Raw genomic sequence first — 24,194 nt, 5'->3', positions numbered from 1 at the left:
AAAATATATCAATAATTAAATTATATCTATAGAGAAGGCAAAAATTGCGAAAACCTCATAAAGTGCTACATGTGATTTATTTTAATGATTGACCGACAAGAGTAAACAAAGTGCATGTATATGCGTACTTGGATCTACGTTGTTTATATTTTCAGTTTAAAAAGTGACCAAGCATATTAAGCGCCAATTAGTGTACGTAATATATCCAAATTGAGTAACAATAGACAATATTCATTCATAACGGTCTTATCCAGACAGGATAATGAGAGTGAGTTGGCCTACTGCATGCATAGATGAAATTAAGAACACGAACTTATTCAAGAGCGCTTATACTTTTTTTACCAATAATTCTTTTATCATTAGATTGACATGCTATTTCATGGGGGTTTCGTACTTTTTTGCCTCCTCCTTATGACATACTTTCGTTTCATCTTTATCGCTGATTTCCACGATTGAATAAAATGGATGGGTTTTAACGGTATTTTTGTTACGTGTTTTTGTTTAAAATTCCAATGTCCCTATGATTTTTTTGTAAATAATCATCACGAAGCGGAGACCCCACAGGAGGCAAGATCATGCAGAGGAAGGAAAAGTTAGAAAGAAGAGGGTTTTCCGGAGGATGAGATAGAGAAGTTTTGCTCGGAAACCGAACCCCTGGTTCTAAAGAAAATGATGTCTTGGTCGTCTTGCCACTGTAATAATCGTTGAGCCTGTAGTTGTATGTTGACGCCCTCTACGTTCGTTGGTTGTATGTAACTGATGATCTACCTTAGATCTGAATGTATTTGCGGACTGATGACTTGCAAATTACCGCGCCATTATCTTTGATGGGTTATTGATTTAATGAATTATTCCTAAAAAAAATCAGACTTTTAAGTTTCCTCACTGATGCGTAATGGATATTTACGAGATCTGACCTCGCTTCATTATTATTAAAAAAGAAAAGAAAAGACGCAACCAAACATTGCTGCTGAACTTCTAGTGATAAATGGTGGCTGTCATCACTGTCATACATGTTGTTACTGTTTCTGCTTACGCCAACTCCGGTAGGAATTCAGGAGGACAGCATTTTTTGCTTGTAAACGCCAGGGTGATATAATTATGACCAATTACCTAGGAAACATTTTACGTCTAGGTTAATCAGTCATAGTGGCTGACTTTAAAGACGACAGATATTAATTACTATTGGGGCTTTGTATCAGAGTGGGAATTCGAACCCACAACCTTGCAATTATGAGTCCTATGCTCTAACCACTGGACCACACGACCCGTCTCATAGCATCATGAAATTTCTACACCAAGGATACTTAGAGGTCAAGTCCACCCCAGAAAATTGTTGATTTGAATCGATAGAGAAAAATCAATCAAACATAACGCTGCAAATTTCATCGCAATCGGATGTAAAATAAGAAAGTTATGACATTTTTAAGTTTCGCTTATTTTTCCACAAAACAGTGAAATACATAACTCAGGGATTTGCAAATGAGAGAGTCGATGATGTCCATCACTCACTATTTCTTTTGTTTTTTATTGTTTGAATAATAGGCCTACAATATTTTAATTTTTACAGATTTGACAAGAAGGACCAACTTAACTTCACCATAAACTCATAAATACTGTAAAACTTTTTGTTCGCATCAAGCTCATAATATGCAAAACCTCTCGAGTTTTGAATATCACTTGGATGAAAGAAGCTTTTTTTTGAGGACCTGCTTATTGGCTGGCTACGCCCGCTGTGGATGTTTTTTCTAGTGATTTTCTTTTGCTTTCAAAAGCCAAAATCAATTTAAAAAAACACACTATCTTTGATGTATTTTGCGCAAATCATCGACCGCATAAAAAAACTGAAAAGCAGACACGTAATACGTTTGTCTAATGTAATAGAATTTTAATCAGTATTATAATAATAATATAAATTTTATCCTCATTTTGGTATTATCGTTGCCAACACAGGAATTACAATAATCACTATGGCCATCCGATCACCATCATCAAATAATTTGAGTTGATTTTCTTCTGCATTTGGATCATTCATATGATATATTATTTCCAAAATATAACATAATATAATACAAACAAACTGTTTTTGGCATGAATCATATGGAAAAATAGATATATTTATATCATTCTGAACGAAATATAATCTCATTGCATTTTTTTTTAACAAACATAATTTGCAGGAAAAGGACTGTCATCAAAAGCAGATTGCTGGAAAGAAAATGCCAATACCGGGTTTAAAACTCATTGAAATAAATAAATACTTTAATACAGCAAAATGGTACTATACATCTGTTCATATTTTGAGTGATGAAGATGGAGATGATACGGATAATAATAATAATAATATTCAGCATTAATATAGCGCTTAATACATCGGAACGACGTCTTTAAGCGCTTTACAGATATTTTATTACCCGGTCATCGGATTCAATCAGCCATTCCCGCACACAATGTATGCACCTTCTCCACTCCCTGTGGAGCATTCCAACAAGACCCAATTGCTAGGCATACTACATATAGGCTTTCCCATCCTACCGGGTACCCATTTAACACCTGGGTGGAGAGTGGCAAAGTGTGGATTGACGGCTTGCCAAAGGACGCTAGGCCATGGCGGGGTTCGAACACACGACCCTCTGATTACTAGGCGAGCGTCAGAACCGCTACACCACGACGTTTCCATGATGATGGTGGTGGTGACAGTGGTGAAGATGGAGGCCATGGAGAAGATGGTGGTGATGAAGCTAATGGTGATGATTGATTGAATCAGAGGAAGAATGATTTCGTGATAAATTAAAACATTGACACAACAAATTTACACAATTCCTACTTAAATTTCACTGTATATGGTCTTCACCAAAACCACCACCACCACCGCATCCAGCACTACGACATCATATCTACCAAATCATCATCATCGTCGTCGTCGTTGTCATAGATCATCGTCAGTATACTATCTCTTTCTAGGACAATGGGTGTAGTCCTTTACCTCCTAATAATTTTATAAAACAGAATTTTAGTTCTAAATACATGCAACCCTGAAATTTACTATTCATGAGATTTTGATACTCGATCCGAATGGAATTGGTGGGGAAATGAATCTACATAAATTGCTTTATTAAGGTCAAATCGACATAATACAGAACTTAAACCGATGGATCGCCGTGTTTATCCAGTTTGACAGTTCGATCAAAATGATCAAGAGAAATAAAAGAAAACCCCGCCTATATTCCACCATCAAACTGAATCTAATTATCTTCTTCTCCTTTTTCAAATTTATATCCTCGGAAATGATATAAGATCGGAATAATCACCGGAATGCGTGTCAATTTCCATGCATTATGTGGCTGTACCTAGCCTCTTCAACATCTGTACTGGCGAAGTTGCCATGGTAACAAGATAAACTTGTAAATTGAGCTCATTTATGAAACAGCAAGCACGTGTATAGACCTTGTGTTGTATTTTAATAATGCTATTAGGGAGTGGTACTTGTTATCCAGTATTTGATTGAATTTCGCTTTTGAATTGCAATAATCAATATCCTGCCCCCTCCCAATTTACAGGCTATTACTTCTAGATACTTGTCAATAAAACTTTTTAAAACACCGTAGTTAATAAAAGGTTCTGTTTATTTCTACAGAAGTTTACCATGGTTACAAACGACGTAACAAGATTCCATATAAAATCATGATCACAAACACATGTATATTTGTAAAAATGTAAACGCCTGGTACATATACATTTCTAAAAAAATAAAATTGTTACAATGTAAATTTTCAAATGATGTCCCAAAGTATTGCCGCAAAAGGCCTTATTTATTTTGTACACTATAATATTATGGTTTTATTGATTTATTTATGTTGTTACTGGGTGAGTTTGGATCCATATGTCTCTTTACATGTATCTCTGATAGTACTGCATGTGTCATGATAAGATTTTGTTTTACTTGTTTCTTCTAAAGATGAAAATATTTGCAATATGTACATAGTTTTCTATGTGTTGTATAAGTCAAAGAATGTGATATACTTTGTATATACGTCAGTTTTTTTAAAAACTTTGTTTGAAATAAATGAAAACGGAGTAGGAGGCTCTTACGATATACAGCGCAAAGTTGACGATTTGCAAACCGAATGATGAATCGCAGCTTTTGAAAAAAAAATAATAAAAAAGCACGGATACGCACAAGTAGCCCATCACACATTGAAATATCGATTAATCAGAGGCATTTTGTTGACGGGAGGAGGAGAAGATGGTTAAATGTCAATTAATCCCAGATTTTTTTTTATTTGATTCAACTTAGAAAAATAAAAAAAGGATAACGCTCTGAGATTTTCATCAAAATCGGATGTAATATAAGAAAACATAACAGTTATAAGCATAACTCGGTGATATGCAAATGAGTGAGTCCTTCACTCACTAGTTCTTTTATTTTTTATCGTTTGGATAATACAATATTTATTTTTTTACGATAAGAACCAACTTGACTAAAACGTAAAATGTTTTAACAATGGTATTTCCACATGTTAACTTTGTTTCACTGGAGAATGAGGATAAAATTAGAATATTTCATATTTCCATGATTGCTGATGTGGTTTACGGTACACCACTCCTGAAGACGGACAGTCAACCTGTCTGAAACGTCGAGTCTCTCTACTACTCATCATCTCTACTCGCCGACTCAAGCCAGCATCTCCTCATCAACTCTACTACTCAAGCTGTTCTCACTCAACATTCCTTCTGGTTTACAGTCCTTTTCAGGACTATTTTCAAGAAAGAATACTCTATTCTCAAATCTCCACTTTCTCGCCTATCCACTTCTTCTCTTCTTCTATCCACTGTTTCTATAACACTCCACATGGTGTACCGTAAACCACATCAGCAATTGTACATGCCACCATGCAAACCTTCGAACAATTTCCATGATTGTAATAAAATACAAAAGAAACAATGAGAAAATGATGCCATTAGTCCCCTCCTTTGCATACCGACCAGGATGTGCACGCAACTTATTTTTTTTTCAATCAAGCGAAACTTTAAAATTTCGTAACTTTCTACATCCGATTTTGAAGAAATTTTCAGTGTTATACTTTTTGGATTTTTCTCTTTTTATTGAAATCAACTTTTTTTTGCTGGGGTGGAATTGTCCTTAAAAAAGAATGAAAAATTGAATCGAATTGAATATTTTATTTCCATCAGGAAATGCATTGCACATGGAAAGACAGGTCGACGTGAAGAAGAAAATAACAAAACAAAAACAACAAGAGGAAACAACGACATCATCAAATAAATCTTATACTGTATTACCAATGATAATGAATCGCATATTTCAAAGTAAAACACACACACGCACACCCACACACAGCACAACACCCGTTGAAGTATCGATTAATCAAATGCGTTTCGTTGACGAGATAGTCTGCAGGGACAGACCCTGATTGAAAATTTGATCAACAAGTGTGTCTCCACGCAAAGACTAGCACATACAAAACTTGCTGTTCAGTGCACGAGGCATGACTAGGCTGCAATTCAGACCCTTTATTTGAGTGAAAGGTTTGCACAGCAGACTAATGAAGAGAGGAGAAGATGATTGGAAAAAAAAGAAGACAGATAGATGAAAGGAAGAAAACAATAACAGAATAAAACAATAACAGAATAAAACAACAACAAAGGTAGCACAACAGCAACAGTGTCAATAATAATCAATATCGTCGTAAACATCCCAAGGAAGAGAAGATGAATAAAAAGAAAGAAAGAGGCAGACAAAGGAGAAAGAAAACAACAACAACAACTATAGGAAAACAGCAGCACCATTACCATCAATAACAACAGTATATATAATGAATATTTGAAAAGGGAAAATATGAATAAAATGGAAGAAAGAGATGGGGGAGAAATAAGAAACAACATCAACTTAACACGAGTAGCATCAGGCTATAGCATCGTAAATTGGTCCAAGGGGGGCAATGCTTTTATTGAGAGTGACCCTGTATGAATAAAACCGAATAATTGAATATCTAAATGATTTAACGCTGACAAGTGCAAGGACGTTTACTGCGTCAAAATGTAATAAAATAAACAAATTAGCAACTTGAGCAGATCACCCATACTCTATCACCATGATCACTGCACTTTAAAAAATATTGGGTAATTTTTTACCACCACGAGGGTAATTACGTGTCGAAAGAATTTGTGGCAGAATTTTACCAAATGCGGGAAGCATATTAGTATAGGTTAAAAAACTAATAATGTGTAAATAAAATTCTCTTCACACTGGAAAAATAAAAATGCCTTATGTTGGTTGGACAAATAGTTACCCTCATGTAGCACTTTTACTCAATTTTTTTTAGAATGTGTGTGGGGGGGGGGGATGGGGTCGCTCGTGTAATCACAGACCCGTCTTACAAAGAGTTACGATTGATCCGATCAATATCAACTACAGAAATCCCTTTCTTGAAAATGTCCTAATTCCCCATTCAGAAAAAATAACCCAACATCACAAACCTCCCGCCCCCTTTGGCTGCCACATGACTTTTTATGAGACAATGTCATACTTAGTGTTCAAAGTCTATGGGGGGGATGAAATTCATAAAAGGGTGATTATTTTTCGTTCTAATCGGTCTGCTTTATTTATTTGCGGCTTAATTTAGTTCTTCAATGGATTGTAATAATTTACATTGAAAAAAACTATGAAAAGCATAAAATGAAATCAAAGAAATACATAAGAAATTTTAAAAGCAAAGAAATACATAAGGAAAACAATGGCTTTCGTAATTTTTCTCACGTTGGATGACATCTGGGAAAAAAAATTTGAAGGAAATAGTAATAAAATTAAAGTTGCATACCGGTATTCTATTCATAATTATTGTAAAATTAATTATTTTCAGATTTTTAAAAATTATACTGGCTTGTCGTTTATGTAAGGAAAGTGCGTGCCAAATTTCGGCAATCACGCGAACGGCATCCGAAGTTATAGAAAGGGACCATCATGCCCCCCCCCCCCCGTTCTCCAGACATCTCAGATAGCCCAGTCTTTTTAGGGTTAAGAAAATGCTGAATAATTGAGTGTAAATCACAGACAGCAATTTCAACAGATCTATACATTCAATATGTTGGAAGTTGGCTTACCACATTTATTTATTATTTTTTATCTATTTTCATTCTTTTAAACAAGTGCACACCTAGTTGCCAATAATGCATTTAATATTTTCATTTATTATTTGAAAGCAGGATAAAAGAGCAGATTAAATGCCTTGCTCACGGGCATAGGTGCCGCGGCCGGGGATCGAACCCCGGACTTTTTATTATAACCAGGCGCCTTACACCACTCGGTTACGGCACTGGCACATGATAGGTGCCGCGGCCGGGGATCGAACCCCGGACTTTTTATTATAACCAGGCGCCTTACACCACTCGGTCACGGCACTGGCACATGATTGATCGATCACAACTCTTAAGGAATATTTCTTACGATTTATTGAACCTTTCCTCATCATCCTTTCGAATAATTGTTTTCTTCCAAGGAATTTGAATAAGAATTAACACCAAAACACATCATGCGCTTTTCTAGAGAATTTTGATTAGTTCAATTAGCATAGACGTCAGACGCAATGCCTCCGTCGTAGACACGCCCTTGTTTTGTTGGGAATAGAATATAAAAACACTCTCAACCGAGAGTGGATAGCTTTACAAGCGCAAAGTACAAATGATATCATATTGCGATTTCGGAACGCATGAGTCGCAAACAATAAATCCTGTTGTAAACCCCGATTCGGTTAATTGATGACCGAGAACAGAGGCTCTTTATTGGGGTTTTGACGTTGGTTATGTTCACAACAAGTGCAAAATTGCTAAGTTTTATGATACACCCCTAGATCGGCTACTTCGAGTGTGCGTCGACATTAATAATCAGAAGTTACCTTCGTAAGACGTGGCGATGGAACCAAACATACTTTCCAGAAAGGCGCGATCGATTGATTAAAACGGGTAAGTGATCAATTTTCAATTATAAAATCAAATACTATACCTGCATTGAATTGGGGAGAAGTAATCAACAATGATTGATGACTATGTATTTGAATTTCGTGCAGATTTGTCCTATGATGACGGAATGCACATATCTCTGATTTGATTATGTACATACGCGATTCCAAGGTGCCAAAATGAAAAGGTGGTTTGCAAGGCCGGGGGGGGGGGGGGGGTTGGTCATATTGCTGTCACATGCGTGACCCCCCCCCAAACAAAAAAAAACACGCGTTTAAAGGGGTGATTTTTCTTCAGTTTTATTACACGGGCCATACGTGCACTCGTTAAGGCCTGGTCACACCGCCCGAGCGTTGTTGAAGAGGTCCTGGATCGGTAGGGAGAGGAGGTCGAATTTCGCTCACAAAATTGGGAAAAGAATCGAAAAAAAAATCGAAAAAAAAAAAAAAAAAAAAAATCGAAATCGAAAATGGTGAACGGTAGCGAGCGTACGAGGTTCTTATTAGTGACCGTATCATAATACAAAGGAAACTCATCCAATTATTCTATTATCCCTAAAAAGGCATACGTAGTAAAGAAAAAGAAATGATAAAAGATATTTATATTTTTTCAAAGTATTACATGTACCCATTATCTACAACGTTAACCAACATACAGCCGTCCGATCTTTCTATACAATTAACAAGAATTTCCCTTCTGAACGGTCAATCTGGCCTTTGTGCCGTTCATAATTATGCAAATCTGAGTTCAGAGAAATGTATTTTTATTGCAATAAATCACAGTACGATATTTAGAAATTCGATAGTTTTCATAATTTTCAGGTCAATATGATAATTTCTTAATTCTTCTAAATTCCCGAGGCCAGTTGTATGATATAAGTCCTGTCAAATAAGTTTCCGGAATGATTTAGATTGGTACGTAAAAATATGATACATTTTCATTTGTTGATTAACAAACCAGATCTCATTTGTTCAACGAGAACTGTGTGTCAACATGGTCAATGCCCCCCCCCTTTTTTTGGGGGGGGGGGTATTTCATATCTATCATTATTACTGTTTTAACTGGGGTCCTATAGAAATGGGCCAATTTTTTTCGTCGAGATCAACTTCTGGGATAGAATTTTGCAGGCATTTGTCATTCAAAATGTGTTTCGGAAAATGGCATCAAACTGGACTTATTTCAGTTTTCTGATTTCAGTTAATTAAGTTGGGTTACTTCATACACGTCAATTTAGACTCACACACACATAAAAAAAATCTTCTCACAAATTTCCGCTTTTCTGAAGGTTTTATTCACAGGTTCCGTGCATGCAAATGTCAATATCCCAGTATCCGATATCAATATCCGTTTCATAAGATATTCACCATTTCAGATTGATTTGTGTGTGTGCGGGTGCGTGTATGTGTGTGTGTACCCATGCATGTTACAAATTTTAACTTTTTTTTTTTTTTCGAAAGGTCAATCGAAACTGATTCCATTTTTTTTTTCATTATGACGAATGACGATTCTCTGAACGTTCTTAATTCCGATACTCGCGCTGCCGGTTTTGAAAAAATGATGACAATAAAAAGAGTAAGGTGATTATGGAATGAAATTTCAGTAATAGCAATTTAACAGTTCTGCATTAGGATCCGAATATTTTGTAAATTATGCATCGAGTGACATTAGGCATTCGGTTCTATCAACGCGTGTTATGAAAGGCGCCTTCGCTGAAATTTCGTCACCTTACCCGCTACCGTGGGATACCGTGGCTGTTATCATTAATAAAAAAAGAAAATATAAATGTAAAATTGTGTACTAGTGACCAAAGCCATGAATAAATGGTTCAATGAACACAAAAAATTCTTATACCTCTTAAAATTATCTGCTAGATAAGCATAGGGGAAGGCGGGGTAAGATGAGCCATTTTTGCTATGTGCATGAACTGATATGATTAATGATCTTGTAGAAATATATACCTTGCCTTAAAATTTAATTCTTGGATTTTTTACCTACAGTATATATATAACATTCTACCCCCTCACTGAAAGTCACTGTCACCTTTGAAAAAACGATGTAAAATGGCTCAGATTGCCCCACCTTCAAAAATGTATGGGACAGTTTGTGTATGTCTTCTTTACTGGTGCAAGTAAGAGTTATATGCAAATTATGCCCCCAACAGCAAGCTGATCTGATCAAAAAGAGAGATATTGTATATATAGACAATAGCACCGAAAGCTCCTTAATCGGATGTAAAATATAAATTAGAAATCTAAAAATTTTGCCTATTAACAGAACAGTTATTTTAAGAAATTTCAATTCAATTCAATCCCCCAAAAAACAATAATGCACAAAACAATAATGCGCTCATTTTAGTTCGATATGCAAATGAGAGAGCAGATGTATACTTTTCAATTATATTTGAAAATATCCTGCATGTCATATTGATAACAGGAAATCATTCTTTTCATAGAATAGGCGATAAAATGATCTAAAATACATCGCAATGAATAACAATAATAATAATGATAATGATGATAATAATAATAATAGAAATAACATTTATAGGGCGCTTTCTACGGGTGTTTCAAAGCGCAGAGGTGGGCTGACTAATGTAAACGATGAATAAAAAAAATCTATGCTAGTGTTGAAAAAAGGACGAGTTTTAAGTGAAAATTTTAACATTTCAAAAGAGCGAGCATTTTGAATATGATCATGATTTTACCATACATGGTTTACCAATAATCAAAACATGCTTTATTGAAAAATAATTTCTTCATCGAATCGTGTAAATAGAATATTAAACATGATGTTAAACGTACACTTAAATCAAGAATACTCTATAAGAAACAAAATTTTAAATCAACATTTCAAAGGTTGGAGTGACGACCTTTCCAAATGTAATGTAATATCAAGCCTTAAATTAAGCTGCAATCCATCATTTTGAGTGATGTTGCGTCGAACTATTTAAAGTGGTAATTTAGAAACGGTTGTTACTCCTCCAACGTTTTAAATGTTGATAAACATTTCATTTAAGAGTGTCCAAAAGCAGAACGATTAGCCTGACAAAAAATGCATTCCGAGCGGAACAAAGCATATTACATGCACATATCAAATAGGTTTATTGCGTCAGACGGGCAAGTTTTTTTTTCATGGAAGAGCTACCATAATCACAAAAACGAACACTTTTATCTCACAAACGTGATAAGTTAGAGGAAAATGCTTTCGGAACGCAAATTACAGAGTATTGACTTTAAATCCAGCTATTATTTCGAATAGGCCTGTAGTTAGAAACTGACAATGACTATTGACTTCTTGGTTCTAGTCAGAAGCTGACATTATTAGCTCTAAGTGCTCATGCGAGGACTTTTCTGACAAGCATTTTACTTCTTATTGAATGGGGCAGTTTATGCTATTTAAAGTGTTTTTTATCTTGATTTTCATGGGTGTGGGTTGACCGCTGAGCTAATTACATTTAGTAAAAGCTTTTCAGTATTCACGAACACATCAGCATGAACAAAAAACACTTTACGAAATCAGAGCGATCAAAGCTAAGTACGCGTTTTTTTTCCACAGTTACATGGGCGGAAATCCCAGGGCCAGGGGGGACAGGGGGACGCATCCCCCTACCCAAAATAGGTAGGGGACATAATATCAAATGTCCCCAGACTTTTTGGTCTTTTATGATGGAGCAAAATACATCACTTCACAATCGAAATAACACATGTATTTTGGACTGAATGACCTTGCATTTTTTTTGCTTGTCAAATTTTCCAGGCCCTGGTCCCCCTACCTTTCGGGTCAGATTTCCGCCCATGAACAGTTATACACACGCTTAAAATGTTGGGTAACACACTGTCCACTGCGTTGAATAACTATGTTGGTGAAAATATATATATATTCTGGGCAATTATTATCCAAATGAGCAAAATTATTACCCAATTATTAGGGTTTTTACCCGATTTGGTCAGATTTTAACCAATAGTTGTGTTGACTGGACAGTATGTTGCCCAGGGTTGGTGAAAATTTTGGCAATTTTTGCCCAACTATTAAGAGTGTCATGTCCATTGATATGGAATATATTTGAAAAAAAAAATGTTTTAGAAAGCAAAAGCTACTTATTCATGACCTCTAAATTTTTGTGCAAAAATATAGCTTTATTTAGGAGCCTTGGAAAATCTTTACGCTTATTCCGATAAAATTCTTTCAAATTACGCCTAGATCTTGGTAAATACATATAGTATTTACTATCTTTTCAAAGAAAGGTATTAGTGATTACTGTTCATAGTACACGTCGCATTTTCATTTTAAAAATTTATGGCTACAAGTTCATGCAAACTTGAACATTCTGAAAATATCTGAAAATAGATATGCTTGGTTACTTTGCTATCTTCAAATATTTTTAGTTTCATAAAAAAACGCGTGTTCTGGAAGATAATGTAAAGGCAAATTTTGACATGATATAGTTCCATGTTAAGAAGTTAATCCTACATATTCTAATATCGTGACAACCAAATTTTGCTGTAAGAAATGTGGAAATTTAATGCACAATACATTTGACTAAGTTGCTAGTAATTTTCTGCATTTCTGGTGTAGATTCAAGTCTATCCAGTTAAACATTTGATTTATTGCAGTAGAAATGCCGCTTTTAAGCGTTTTACTGTCATGACTGTGAATCTGTAATTGCAATTATCCCCTCATTTCACAGCAAATTAACTATTTCCAGGCATGCCATACAAACTAATTTTCACATCATTTCCTTTGATATACACCAACCATAGAATCGATGGAGTAATTATTGTGAAGTTATGTTCGGCCATTGAACTTCTCAATGACAATGTCTGACAATTTAAGTGATATCAAATGTGATATGGAAAATTGTAAAAAAGCAGCATTGATAGGCAACACGTTTTCACTTTCTCGTATCATTTTCATGCTTCAATTGCAAATAATTTCAGGTGTTATAGTGTGGTTTTGTCATTTCTGTGGTCAAGTTCGCTAAATCATAGGTCAATGATTAAACGCGTGAGCTCATGAGTGTGTGTTTAGGGCTTGATAGCGGGGGTGAGGGTGTGTGTGCGCGCGCGCTCGTGTATGCATTACATTATGGCGAGAGAGGGGAAAGATCGGTCCATAATGTGGGTGATGTGATTTTGGTGAATAGGTAAAAGAGAGTTTGTGGGTAGTGTACTGATGTATGAGAGAGAGTGTGTGTGTGTGAGGTGTGTGTGTGTTTGGGTAAGTGTGAGTAAGAAATGGAGAGAGTATGATTTTTTTCTTTTTTAGGAATGTGGGTGGGAGTGTGAGTACTGGTTTGAGAAAGAGTGCATTTGCAATATGAAATTGGGTGGGGGTGAGAGAGAGAGAGAGTGTGTGTGTGTGTGTATGTGTATGTGTGGATGTAGGGGGTTATATACACACTGTATTGGTGACTTTCTGAGTGGTTGTGTTTACAGAGAAGTGTGGAGTTATTATGTGGGAATAGGTATGTGTATGTTTTAGTACATTTGGTATGTAATTTTAGGTGCGTGGGGTTGAGAGAGTCTGTGTGGGTGTTATGTTGATTTGAGTATTCAGATCAACTGGTTTTGAGTGGATGGGAGGCGCTGTTGCCTAAGAGTTAATTACTATGGCAACTGTCGTTCTTAACTTACGAACAGCTTTATGACACGGCCCCTGAACAAAGACAGAATAGTTTCGTTGAATTCGGTCAATATCTGTTTATATAGTACGGCCGTACGTGTCAAACTTAAATTATATCATTTATTTTCGATGCGGGTTATAAAGCAAATAATTATTGTTGGTTTCGGTGGATTAGATAAACTACACTCTAAAAAACGAAGAGCTACGAAGAGCTATTTTAGCTCTTAGCAGTCACTTAAGAGCGTGTTTAGTGACTGCACCGCATCCTCGGCGATGTGATTGTATACGCCATCTTTCCGCATCTGTTCCCTGCGGGAAAATGGCTTCATCAAAATCGCGCCACTAAAATGGTTGTTAGTCCCGTATCAATTCTATCATGCTAATTATTTGATTATTAATCATAGAGGAAAGGACACGAAATAATTTGGCAAGAACCCAGATGAAAGGTACGGAAAAAAAAAGAGTTTAAACATTTTTCACTTAGTTCTTCGGTAGATTATTTTTGTCTTGAACATCAAATTGAAAAAGAAAATGTGGCTTAGCAATATAAAGCTCGACCTTGAATTCTTAACCTCTTAAACCTAGGAGAATGTCATATTTTGTTCAGACGACTGACTACCAGTACTAAGTTCCTTTAAAAGGTGTATATCGATGATTCGAAGATTGACTTCATGGCATATATAGTCAATAGTAAAACGCCACCTATATAAATAGTAACATATCAAGTCTTATTTTCGCTTTCTTTCAGATGAATATGATAATTATGCTAATGGAGTTTTGGTGGAGTGGCTTTCATCAATAGGCCTAGATATCTGGCTAGCAAGCAGAAGGTTGTATATGACTGTCGATCGTGCAAAATGCATTCATCATAAGGAAATGACTTCGAAGGAAGAAAAGGAACACATCTTCAAAGATCTTCTCCGAAAACAACGCGGCTTGTACAGGGTAAGTAACGTTGTGGTGTATACTGCACACTGGATCAACACTCTGAAAGGGATATACACTGATTGTAAAAGCTTATATTTATTATACTTTTAAGTATAGAATTGCTATCATTATACCATTAGACTGATAACATTGGAGGGTCTCCGGAACAGGAATAAATAGGAATTTCTATGGCTTTCTGAATTGGTGATGCTCTGGAACAGAAATTCTGAAAGCCGACACCAGTCGGTGACCTTGACGACCACACCCTTATGTGTTAAAATTGATTTGAACATAACACCAAAGATTGTAAAAGTGACAGCCAAAAGTGTTGTAATAGCACCCAAAGGTGTTGAACTAGCACCAGAGTAAGAATGACTAGTGTTTTCACCTAAAGACGCCGGTTAACATCAGATTTGCTGTGTAGAAACTACTTGCTCTTAGTGGGGTTCTCAATCGGTGCTGGAGTAATGAATGAGGTGTCTCAACGTTTGGATGCCCGGAACGGTCCCTTCTCCTGGAAGAAATTGGTACTAAACGCTTCGGTGCTGGTGTTTTAATTTGATACAACGGTGCCTGATGATTTGACACTCATTGTGAAGCATGTGAATTCAACTGTGGGCTATGCCTTCGAGTTATAAGCACCAAGTCTCAGGTGTGGCTTATATCTGAGCACACTGGTTTATACTGTGTAAATAGAATAAAGAAGAGATTGAAATCAATTAAACTGGAGGCTTGTGCATCCTAGACCTAGCAAATATTCGGTGTTAAATAAATGACCTGTCTCAACACTCCAGCCAGTGTATAAGGTACGAATTTCATATGCAGAGGATTTGAGCAAGTTAGGAAATCATTTCTATCGTAAAGTTAATAGAGCGCTTCATGGACTACCACAACACTCTCTGATGCATCTGGTGTACAATCTCTGCCCTATGTGGTGTTAACCGGTGTACATAGAGGACCACACCAGTTATTTTACACCGGTTTAAATTGGTGGTGTTAGTTTTATACCTATAGGTGTCATTACAACACCTATGGTTGTTACATTTACACTCTTTGGTGTTATGTTCAATCTCTAGGGTGTTATTTTAACACCTCTATCAACACCAATTGGTGAGTTTTAACACCACAGTTTTTAAGTGTTTTCATTGAAAGTTAAGATACAATTATATATATTATATGGTGAAATATAGTTAAATCAGTGGTGTAATGAACCCCCCCCAGCAGAAAAAAAACCATGAGGATGAGAGATATTGCGTATCGGGCAAAATTTATTTTTAAATAAATTACAAGCGAGCAAAGCGAGCGAGCAAAAATTTTGTCATGTTTATTACAAAAATCAGATTTTGTGATTTGGATATAATGTTCATGAAATAATATAATATTTCACCCGCGCATTTTTTCATTTTCTTTCTTTTTATATTTTTGCGCCCTCCCCACAACCCCCCATCTGTACTCCACTGACTTATAATGCTGGTGCTGAAAAAAAAATGATGAATAATAGTCATTTATTTTCATTGTAAGGAATAAGAACTTTTTAATTTTCGTTTCATTCAATACTTTATTCTTTGAATGACTCCGCCCACCTCTTGTAACGATCTTTAAGTACTCAAACTACGTTTGAGTGTTCTTCAGCGATGGTAACTAAATTGCAAATCCCCTTCTCTATTAATGATGACATATCTAAGTCAAGAGCCTTTCAATTTTACTTTCATTCCATATTTCTTTTTATTATTATTTAGCCACATCTTAAACTATAAAACAAGATATACTCATGTTCCTACGTTGAGTGTTCTTCAACGATGTCCACTAAATCGCAATTTTATTATCTCTATTAATGATTGGAAATAGGCGTTCTAAACATATTGTTAATGGTGAAATTTCTCTCCATAGTATGGTAAGAACCTTTCGATTTGCGTTTCCATTTCATGCTACTTATTTTCTTGAATGAGGTCGCCCACCTCTTCAACTATAGAACGAGATCTAGGTACTCATGCTTCATTCAGTGTTCTTTGGCAATATCCACTGAATTGCAAATTCCTTTTACGCAGTAATGATTGGATATTTTAATGACAAAGTACTTGTGTTCTAAACACATTGATAATTACATAATTTATGTTACAAGAACTATTCAATTTCCATTTCATTTCATACTATTTTCTAATGATTCCGCCGATCACCAAAACAAGATACTTGTGTCACTACTTGGATGGTTCTTCAGCATGTCCATTAAATTGCAATTCTTTCTCTATTTGATTACTGATTTGATATTTTAAAGACTAAAATACCGGTGCTTAAGACATATTGATGATTATTATCATTTCTGTCCGATAGTACGGTGAAAACCTTTCATTTTCCTTTTCCATTTTATACTACTTCTTTTCCTGAATGACTCCGCCTACCTCTTAAATCATAAAAAGAAATTTAGGTACTGATATTACTGCTTACTTCTTCAGCGATAATTACTATATTAGAAACTTCTTTCTCTATTAATTATCGGATCTTCTTAGTGAATAAAATAGTAGTGGTCAAAACACATTGGTGATTATATAATTTCCGTCCATAGCACGGTAAGAACCTTTTAATTGGGATTCAATATTACTTATTTTTATGATATGCCGCTCACCTATAAAATCATAAAACGAGATTTAGGTACTCTCGCATTGCCATTGAGGTTTCTTCAGCGATACTCGCTTAATTGCAAATTTCTTTCCCTACTTTTCTAATGATTGAGTGTTTTGTGATTTGGAAATAATAATAATTCTATCAAAAAACGGAGAACTAATATTATAACCACGATTGTATTGTAACGTTCGTGACCACGCCATTCATAGACATGATAGATGTGTTGTTCGTTGTGAAGTGCTGAGTGGTTCACACGAGGCATACAAAGTGAAAGCAATTTCAGCCTCTATTTCTGTCTCTTTGTTGCGATGATAATTTGTCATATTTCAAGACCCAAATTCACCAATGTGCACTACATATGGCTTTTAATGTCTTTTCATAACCCCAATATTTTCTTTATAACTTCATTATTTATTTCATATGCCTGTAATGCACAGATACAATGATAAGTACTATGTATGATTGATTTTAAGGGTGTGTGTAATTAAACCTGTAATAATAATAATGATAATCATAATAATAATAATGATGATGACGATAATAATAGTAATAATAATTATAACGATAATGATAACAATGATAATAATAGTAACAATATTAATAATGATGACAATAATAATAGTAATAATGATAATACTGCAAAATACATTTGTGATACGTTAGTATCCACTATGAGAAGATCTTCATGACGTATTAATAAAATATGAAAATACTAAAAAGGGGTAAGAGTTAATTTACTGGAAATTTTTACTGAATAACTGTGTTTTTTAGTTATTTTTTTATTTATGTGAGATATAGAAACAAAAAAATCTCATGTTTAGGATTCATTATTTTCTTGTTTGTATTGTAGAAGTCTGCGAGATCATATACCTAACGATGGCTGACATGACAGAAAGAATGGTTTTTGAAATGGACAGCGGGAATGACACGGTCACATCAGAATCCTTTGGCCAGCCGACATTTGCTGTCGTCATCTTTGTCACCATAGGTATCGTTGGGATGATCGGAAATGCCCTTGTATGCATCGTGATCGCAAGTACGTTGGCGTGGTCGAAAAGTGGCACCACGAATCTCCTGATCTTGAACCAAGCCGTCGTCGACACCTCGACGTCGTTCATTTTGATTCTATCCTACACCTTGCCTTACCCCTTTATCCGAACTGCAGGAGTGTGGTCGGAGTTCGTCTGCCGCATGTGGGTGCCACACACCCTCCTGTGGATGCTCTTTGTCGTGTCAACCTACAACCTCTGCATGATGTCTCTGGAACGGTACATCGCCGTTGCCTACCCAGTGGCCTACTCCACGCGATTTAAGAAGGAGACATCTCTCTTGATGATTCTCTTCTGCTGGATATTAGCCCCTCTTTTGCATTACTACTACCCGATTGCATACGATTACAATGATGGTGGTGTTTGCCGGAAGCGAGGGGACCCATTAGTGGTCGCGACCATTGGTGTCTTGATCTTCGTCTGGGAATTCTTCATCCCTTTCATCATCATGGCTGTGGTGTACAGCCGCATTGTTTATCTGCTCCGGAGGCAGCAGTTGCGGGTCCGGGCAGTGAACACCAACCCTGGTCAACCGGAATCGCGCAGCGGACATCTAGGTGCCCAAGCCCCATCGCAGCCTCATATCCAAGTCTCCCTGGAGCAGAACATCGCCTCCAGATCCGAAGCTGCGCAAGGTCATCACCAAGGGAACTTGGCGCAGCAGAGACGTCGTGCGCCGTCAGAAACAGTTCGCCGCAACGTCACGGTGACGCTTCTAGCCGTTTTTGTCATGTACGTTGTTTGCTGGATGCCGAACCACCTGACCTTCCTTCAGTTCGGGCTAGGAGGAGACCTCAATTTTGCCGGAGCTTGGTACTACACCACGCTCATCCTTGCGTACCTTAACATGAGCATCAACCCTTTCATCTACGCTCTCAAATACAAGCTCTTCAGGGAAGGCTTCAGGAGACTATTCTGCGACAGGTGCTACAAGGCCGCACCTGAAAGACGAATCTTTACAGAACACTCTAGCTTACCACCGCGACCCGTTCCTACCGTCTCTGGGTCTGACAGAGGTCTCATACATGCTGAATAAATGCCGCACATCGATCGATTAGACAATTTAAATTTGAATTGAATTTTAATACAATCCAAATTTAATCCAGATTCATTGTGAGTATTCCTTGTAGTCAGTCGCACTCCGGACTATTTCGAAATCTTGTATTTTATCAATGAGATTGAAACACAAATCTTGAAGATTTTAATCTAAGTCCAGAGTCCGATTCGTCAGTGCTGTTCATGATTTATTTCAAATTTCATCATTCTGGCACACCATGATAATATGTGTCCATTTTTTGTGTATTTTTATAAAACAAAAATTCTGAAGACGTTCCTGATCTTTCGTACAGAGGGAAACTTTTTTTTTTATAAAGACATCCACGATTTTTTTGGCCTTTGTAGATAATATCTGAAGACATCCTGGTACACGGATTGCTTGATTTATGATTTGTGAGTTTGCAGTAAGAAATAGCGATATACAACAAAATCTTAGTTCTCAATTTGATTATGCACATCCTTGAATAGTCTTAAAGGTCAAGTCCACCCCAGAAAAAATGTTGATTTGAATAAATAGAGAAAAATCTAACAAGCATAACGCTGCAAACTTCATCAAATTGGATATAAAATAAGAAAATTCTGACATTTTAAAGTTTCGCATATTTTCTCAAAACAGTTATATGGACAACACAGTGATATGCAAATGCGAGTCTGTGATGTCCATCACTCACTATTTCTTTTGTTTTTTATTGTTTGAATTATACAATATTTCAATTTACACAGAATTTACAATAATATACAAGTGGAATGCCTCTGGCCGTCTCACCTGCATCACGCGGTTCAATATAGCAGCAGTGCTGACTTTGAATACTACTCTAACTCGCACAAGATGTTCAGTGATACATGGTTACTCTTATGTCCACTTTTTATGAACTAGACCAATAAACTTACAGAGATTCACCAAAAAACCCCAACATGGCCAAAGTTCATTGACCTTACATGACCTTTGACCTTGATCATGTGACCTGAAACTCAAACAGGATATTCAGTGATACTTGATTACTCTTATGTACAAGTTTCATGAATCAGATCCATAAACTTTCAAAGTTATGATGGTAATTCAACAGATACACCCAATTCGGCCAAAGTTCATTGACCTTTGACCTTGGTCATGTGACCTGAAACGTGCACAGGATGTTCAGTGATACTTGATTACTCTAATGTCCAAGTTTAATGAACTAGACCAATAAACTATCAAAGTTATGATGGTAATTCAACAGATACCCCTGATTCGGCCAAAGTTCATTGACCCTAAATGACCTTTGACCTTAATCATGAGACCTGAAACTTGCACAAAATTTTCAGTGATGCTTGATTACTATTATGTCCAAGTTTCATGAATCAGATCCATAAACTTTCAAAGTTATGATGGGAATTCAACAGATATCCCCAATTCGGCCAAAGTTCATTGACCCTAAATGACCTTTGACCTTGGTCATGTGACGTGAAACTCATGCAGGATGTTCAGTGATACTTGATTAACCTTATGTCCAAGTTTCATGAACTAGGTCCATATATTTTCTAAGTTATGATGACATTTCAAAAACTTAACCACAGGTTAAGATTTCGATGTTGATTCCTCCAACATGGTCTAAGTTCATTGACCCTAAATGACCTTTGACCTTGGTCATGTGACATGAAACTCTAATAGGATGTTCAGTAATACTTGATTAACCTTATGGCCAAGTTTCATGAACTAGGTCCATATACTTTCTAAGTTATGATGTCATTTCAAAAACTTAACCTCAGGTTAAGATTTGATGTTGACGCTGCCGCCGCCGTCGCCGCCGCCGTCGGAAAAGCGGCGCCTATAGTCTCACTTTGCTTCGCAGGTGAGACAAAAACTTGATGTTAATTTCAAATGACATCGGTGAGAAAATCAAAATATTTCATATTTCATATAATAGAATACAAAAGAAATAGTGAGTGCGTGATGTCATCAGTCCCCTCATTTGCATACTGGCCAGGATGTGCATATAACTGCACTGCAAAAACTCCGGTGTTGATGTAACACCAGACTGGAATCTATATCTGTCCACACCAGAGAAGTATTGAAATAACACCAGTTTGGAATCAAACCGATGCTGTTTAAATACTAATTGGTGTTGTATAAACACATATCTGGTGTTAGACCAAAACCAAACTGGTGTTGTTTAGCACTAATCTGGTGTGGACAGATATAGATTCCGGGCTGGTGTTAAATCAACATCGGAGTTTTTGCAGTGTGTTGTGTGAAATTAAGCGAAAATTTAAAAATGTCAGAACTTTATTATTTTACATCCGATTTTGATGAAATTTTCAGTGTTATGATTGTTGGATTTTTCTCTTCTTATTCAAATCAACGTTTTGTCGGGGTGGACTTGTCCTTTAAAGTTGTACCCTAGGCTGAAAATATTATGATTTGAACCGAGTTCTCTACACAGGAAAAAACAACAACTTTTTTCATATTTAGGAAACGCTGGTTATTATAAGAACTTATAAAAGTAGTTGTTTAACAAGGGTTTAAAATGTTATGAAACAAAGTTAAAGAATTTAAACAAAAAAGTGTCATTTGTAATATTTAATCTTCAAATCAACTATTATAAAGTTCATAGAGTAAAAGGCGTTGTTTATAATCTAAACAACGTTTTACTGTGTATCATCTTACAGGTAACCGTTCAACGTTGCCGAGATGGGCATTGTATATATAAATTCCACTACCAATACAAGTCTATTGTAAAGTAATCTCTATTGTCTAGCAGTCTGTATTGTCTCTTTTGGGACATACCAGATATAACAAAGATTATTCAAAGATTACTCACGTGTAACAAAGCTGTGCTATAGAGCCTTCTGGAACATTCTTAAAGATCCAGACCGGACCCAAAAATGAAACCGACAAATTATATACCAATCGAAAGCTTATAAGCTACTAAATACAGCAAGGTATGCTTTATGCATTTTCACCGCTTCCCAGCTGAGTATTTTGCTTAAGAATATTCCAATTATCGGGCTTCGAACCCCGTTTAGAAAATAGGCTCTATTGTGATTTTCACCTGCCTCGAGACCGTGACGTCACGTTGTGTAAGAAGCGTCGTGATTCCATATGATTGTACACAGAAAAACTGGGTGATTTTTTTTGCTTTCCAGATAACGCATTTCATTCTCTTCACTTCTATCACAGAGGGATATCACATATATTTTTTCCACAAGCTTGAATTTATGAAATCTACAGTTTTGAACTAGTTTTTGCCATATTTTATTTCCTGCTTATTTGTCGCAGATTTCAATTCTATCTGCATTTAGATTATGTATAACAAATTTTCCCGACATAGCAATTTAGGCCCAATAAGGGCCAAACAAAGAAATCGCAAAAAGGTAGTGAATAGTTGTAGGTTTACAACAATTTGAACAGAGAATAATTTTGAGTGCCATTTTCATCTAAAAACGAAAAAAAAATGGATTCATAACATGGAAATGGAAGAAAATACCCAATGCTTTTGTACACAAACCTATGGAATCACAACCTTCAGACACAACGTGACGTCATCATTTCCAGGCGACGTGGGGGGTGCTCAATCAAAGCGTAATTTGGAGGAGCAGTTTCTTTGATTTTTATTTAAAATTTTTAACTATTGGAAGGAGATATATGTAATATTTTTGGTATATTTGTATTGTATGAGTCATTACCTTTATTTTGATATATGATTGTTTTTACACCGGTCAGGGTCTTTAATCATTCCATGCTATAAATATCCTTAAAGGGGAAATAACTAAATAAATTAATGTAATTGCTCTTACAATTTTACTTATATATAACAACATATTATGGAGGGGACTGCTTACAAAATCATTGGGTTTTTTAAATCCATAACTTTTACAGGATTTCATCAAACTTTCAACATAATTTTCTCCAACTTTTCCGCTTTTGTTTGAATTAAATTATTGTCAAGGTGGGCTTCCCCTTTAATTATTGCTCCGTAAAACTGTGCAGTCTTGATATTCTCAGGTTTAGTTTACACTATCTCCCTCTAAAAGAGTGAATTGTCATTTGCTTTTCATTTTTCAACCCCCTCCTAAAAGTGACGTCAATGGTCCCTCAATTATGAGTGAATTTAGAGGGAACACATGAACATATCATGTAAATCTCACTTCAAAAGGACTTGCTCAACAACGAAGATTTTGGAACCCGGATTTCACTTGGCTCTTTAATCATGGTGTATAATTATTGTTCATAATATAAATATTTTTGTTTTTCATAGATATTCGTTATTCACCAGAGATATTACTATGTGCATTTATAGTTACTATGTAATTTATACATGCTGGTTTACTATATGAACTTTCGGTTCTTTGCGAGTTTAAAGAGAGTTTAAACAACTGCTCAAAAATCTAAGCAATGAATGTTAAAAATGGGAAATTAATTGCTGTTTTTTTAATATTTTTAAGAGGATGTTTAACGTTTACACAACACATCAGTAAACCAGAGCCCTGTCTTACAAAGAGTTACGATTGATCTGATCAATCACAGCAAAAACTGTGGTGTTAACTGGTGTACATAGAGGACCACAGCAGTTATTTTACACCGTTGGTACACCGGTGTTAAATTGGTGGTGCTAGTTTTACACCTATAGGTGTTATTACAACAACTTTGGTTTTTACTTTTACACTCTTTGGTGTTATGTTCAATCTCTAGGGTGTTATTTTAACACCTCAGGGTGTGGTCCTCTATTAACACCAATTGGTGTCAGTTTTAACACCACAGTTTTTACAGTGCACAACTACGGAAAGCCATCAACGCCAACATCTAAAATGCTTTCCTGTTCAAAATAGTTTTAGATATGATCTATATTCATACATTCATCGTTTTCTTGAAGATTCAATGTGACTCCTCTAGTTTACTAAGGGAGATCCAAGGGAGATGCCAATTTCCTGTAGAAAAAAAACGGTATGGATGGATTTCCA

General features: G+C 35.9%; 1 protein-coding gene across 1 annotated transcript; it reads left to right on the top strand.

Annotated features, from left to right (window-relative positions):
• Positions 1-7,657: 7,657 nt before the first annotated feature.
• Positions 7,658-19,767, top strand: LOC121429923 (histamine H2 receptor-like). Its single transcript, XM_041627184.1, has 3 exons — positions 7,658-7,980; positions 14,348-14,544; positions 17,999-19,767. Exon 3 carries the CDS (start codon positions 18,025-18,027, stop codon positions 19,231-19,233), a length of 1,209 nt encoding a protein of 402 aa, XP_041483118.1. The 5' UTR covers positions 7,658-7,980; positions 14,348-14,544; positions 17,999-18,024; the 3' UTR covers positions 19,234-19,767.
• Positions 19,768-24,194: the final 4,427 nt, after the last annotated feature.

Source organism: Lytechinus variegatus, chromosome 16 (genome assembly GCF_018143015.1).
Source record: "Lytechinus variegatus isolate NC3 chromosome 16, Lvar_3.0, whole genome shotgun sequence".
In the NCBI taxonomy this organism is placed as follows: domain Eukaryota; kingdom Metazoa; phylum Echinodermata; class Echinoidea; order Temnopleuroida; family Toxopneustidae; genus Lytechinus; species Lytechinus variegatus.
The sequence above is the reverse complement of the archived record's forward strand: the minus strand, read 5'-3'. Positions and strand labels throughout refer to the sequence as shown.

Excerpts from the sequence above, each read along its gene's own strand:
- LOC121429923 (XM_041627184.1), top strand. The coding sequence starts at position 18,025 with ATGGCTGACATGACAGAAAGAATGGTTTTTGAAATGGACAGCGGGAAT.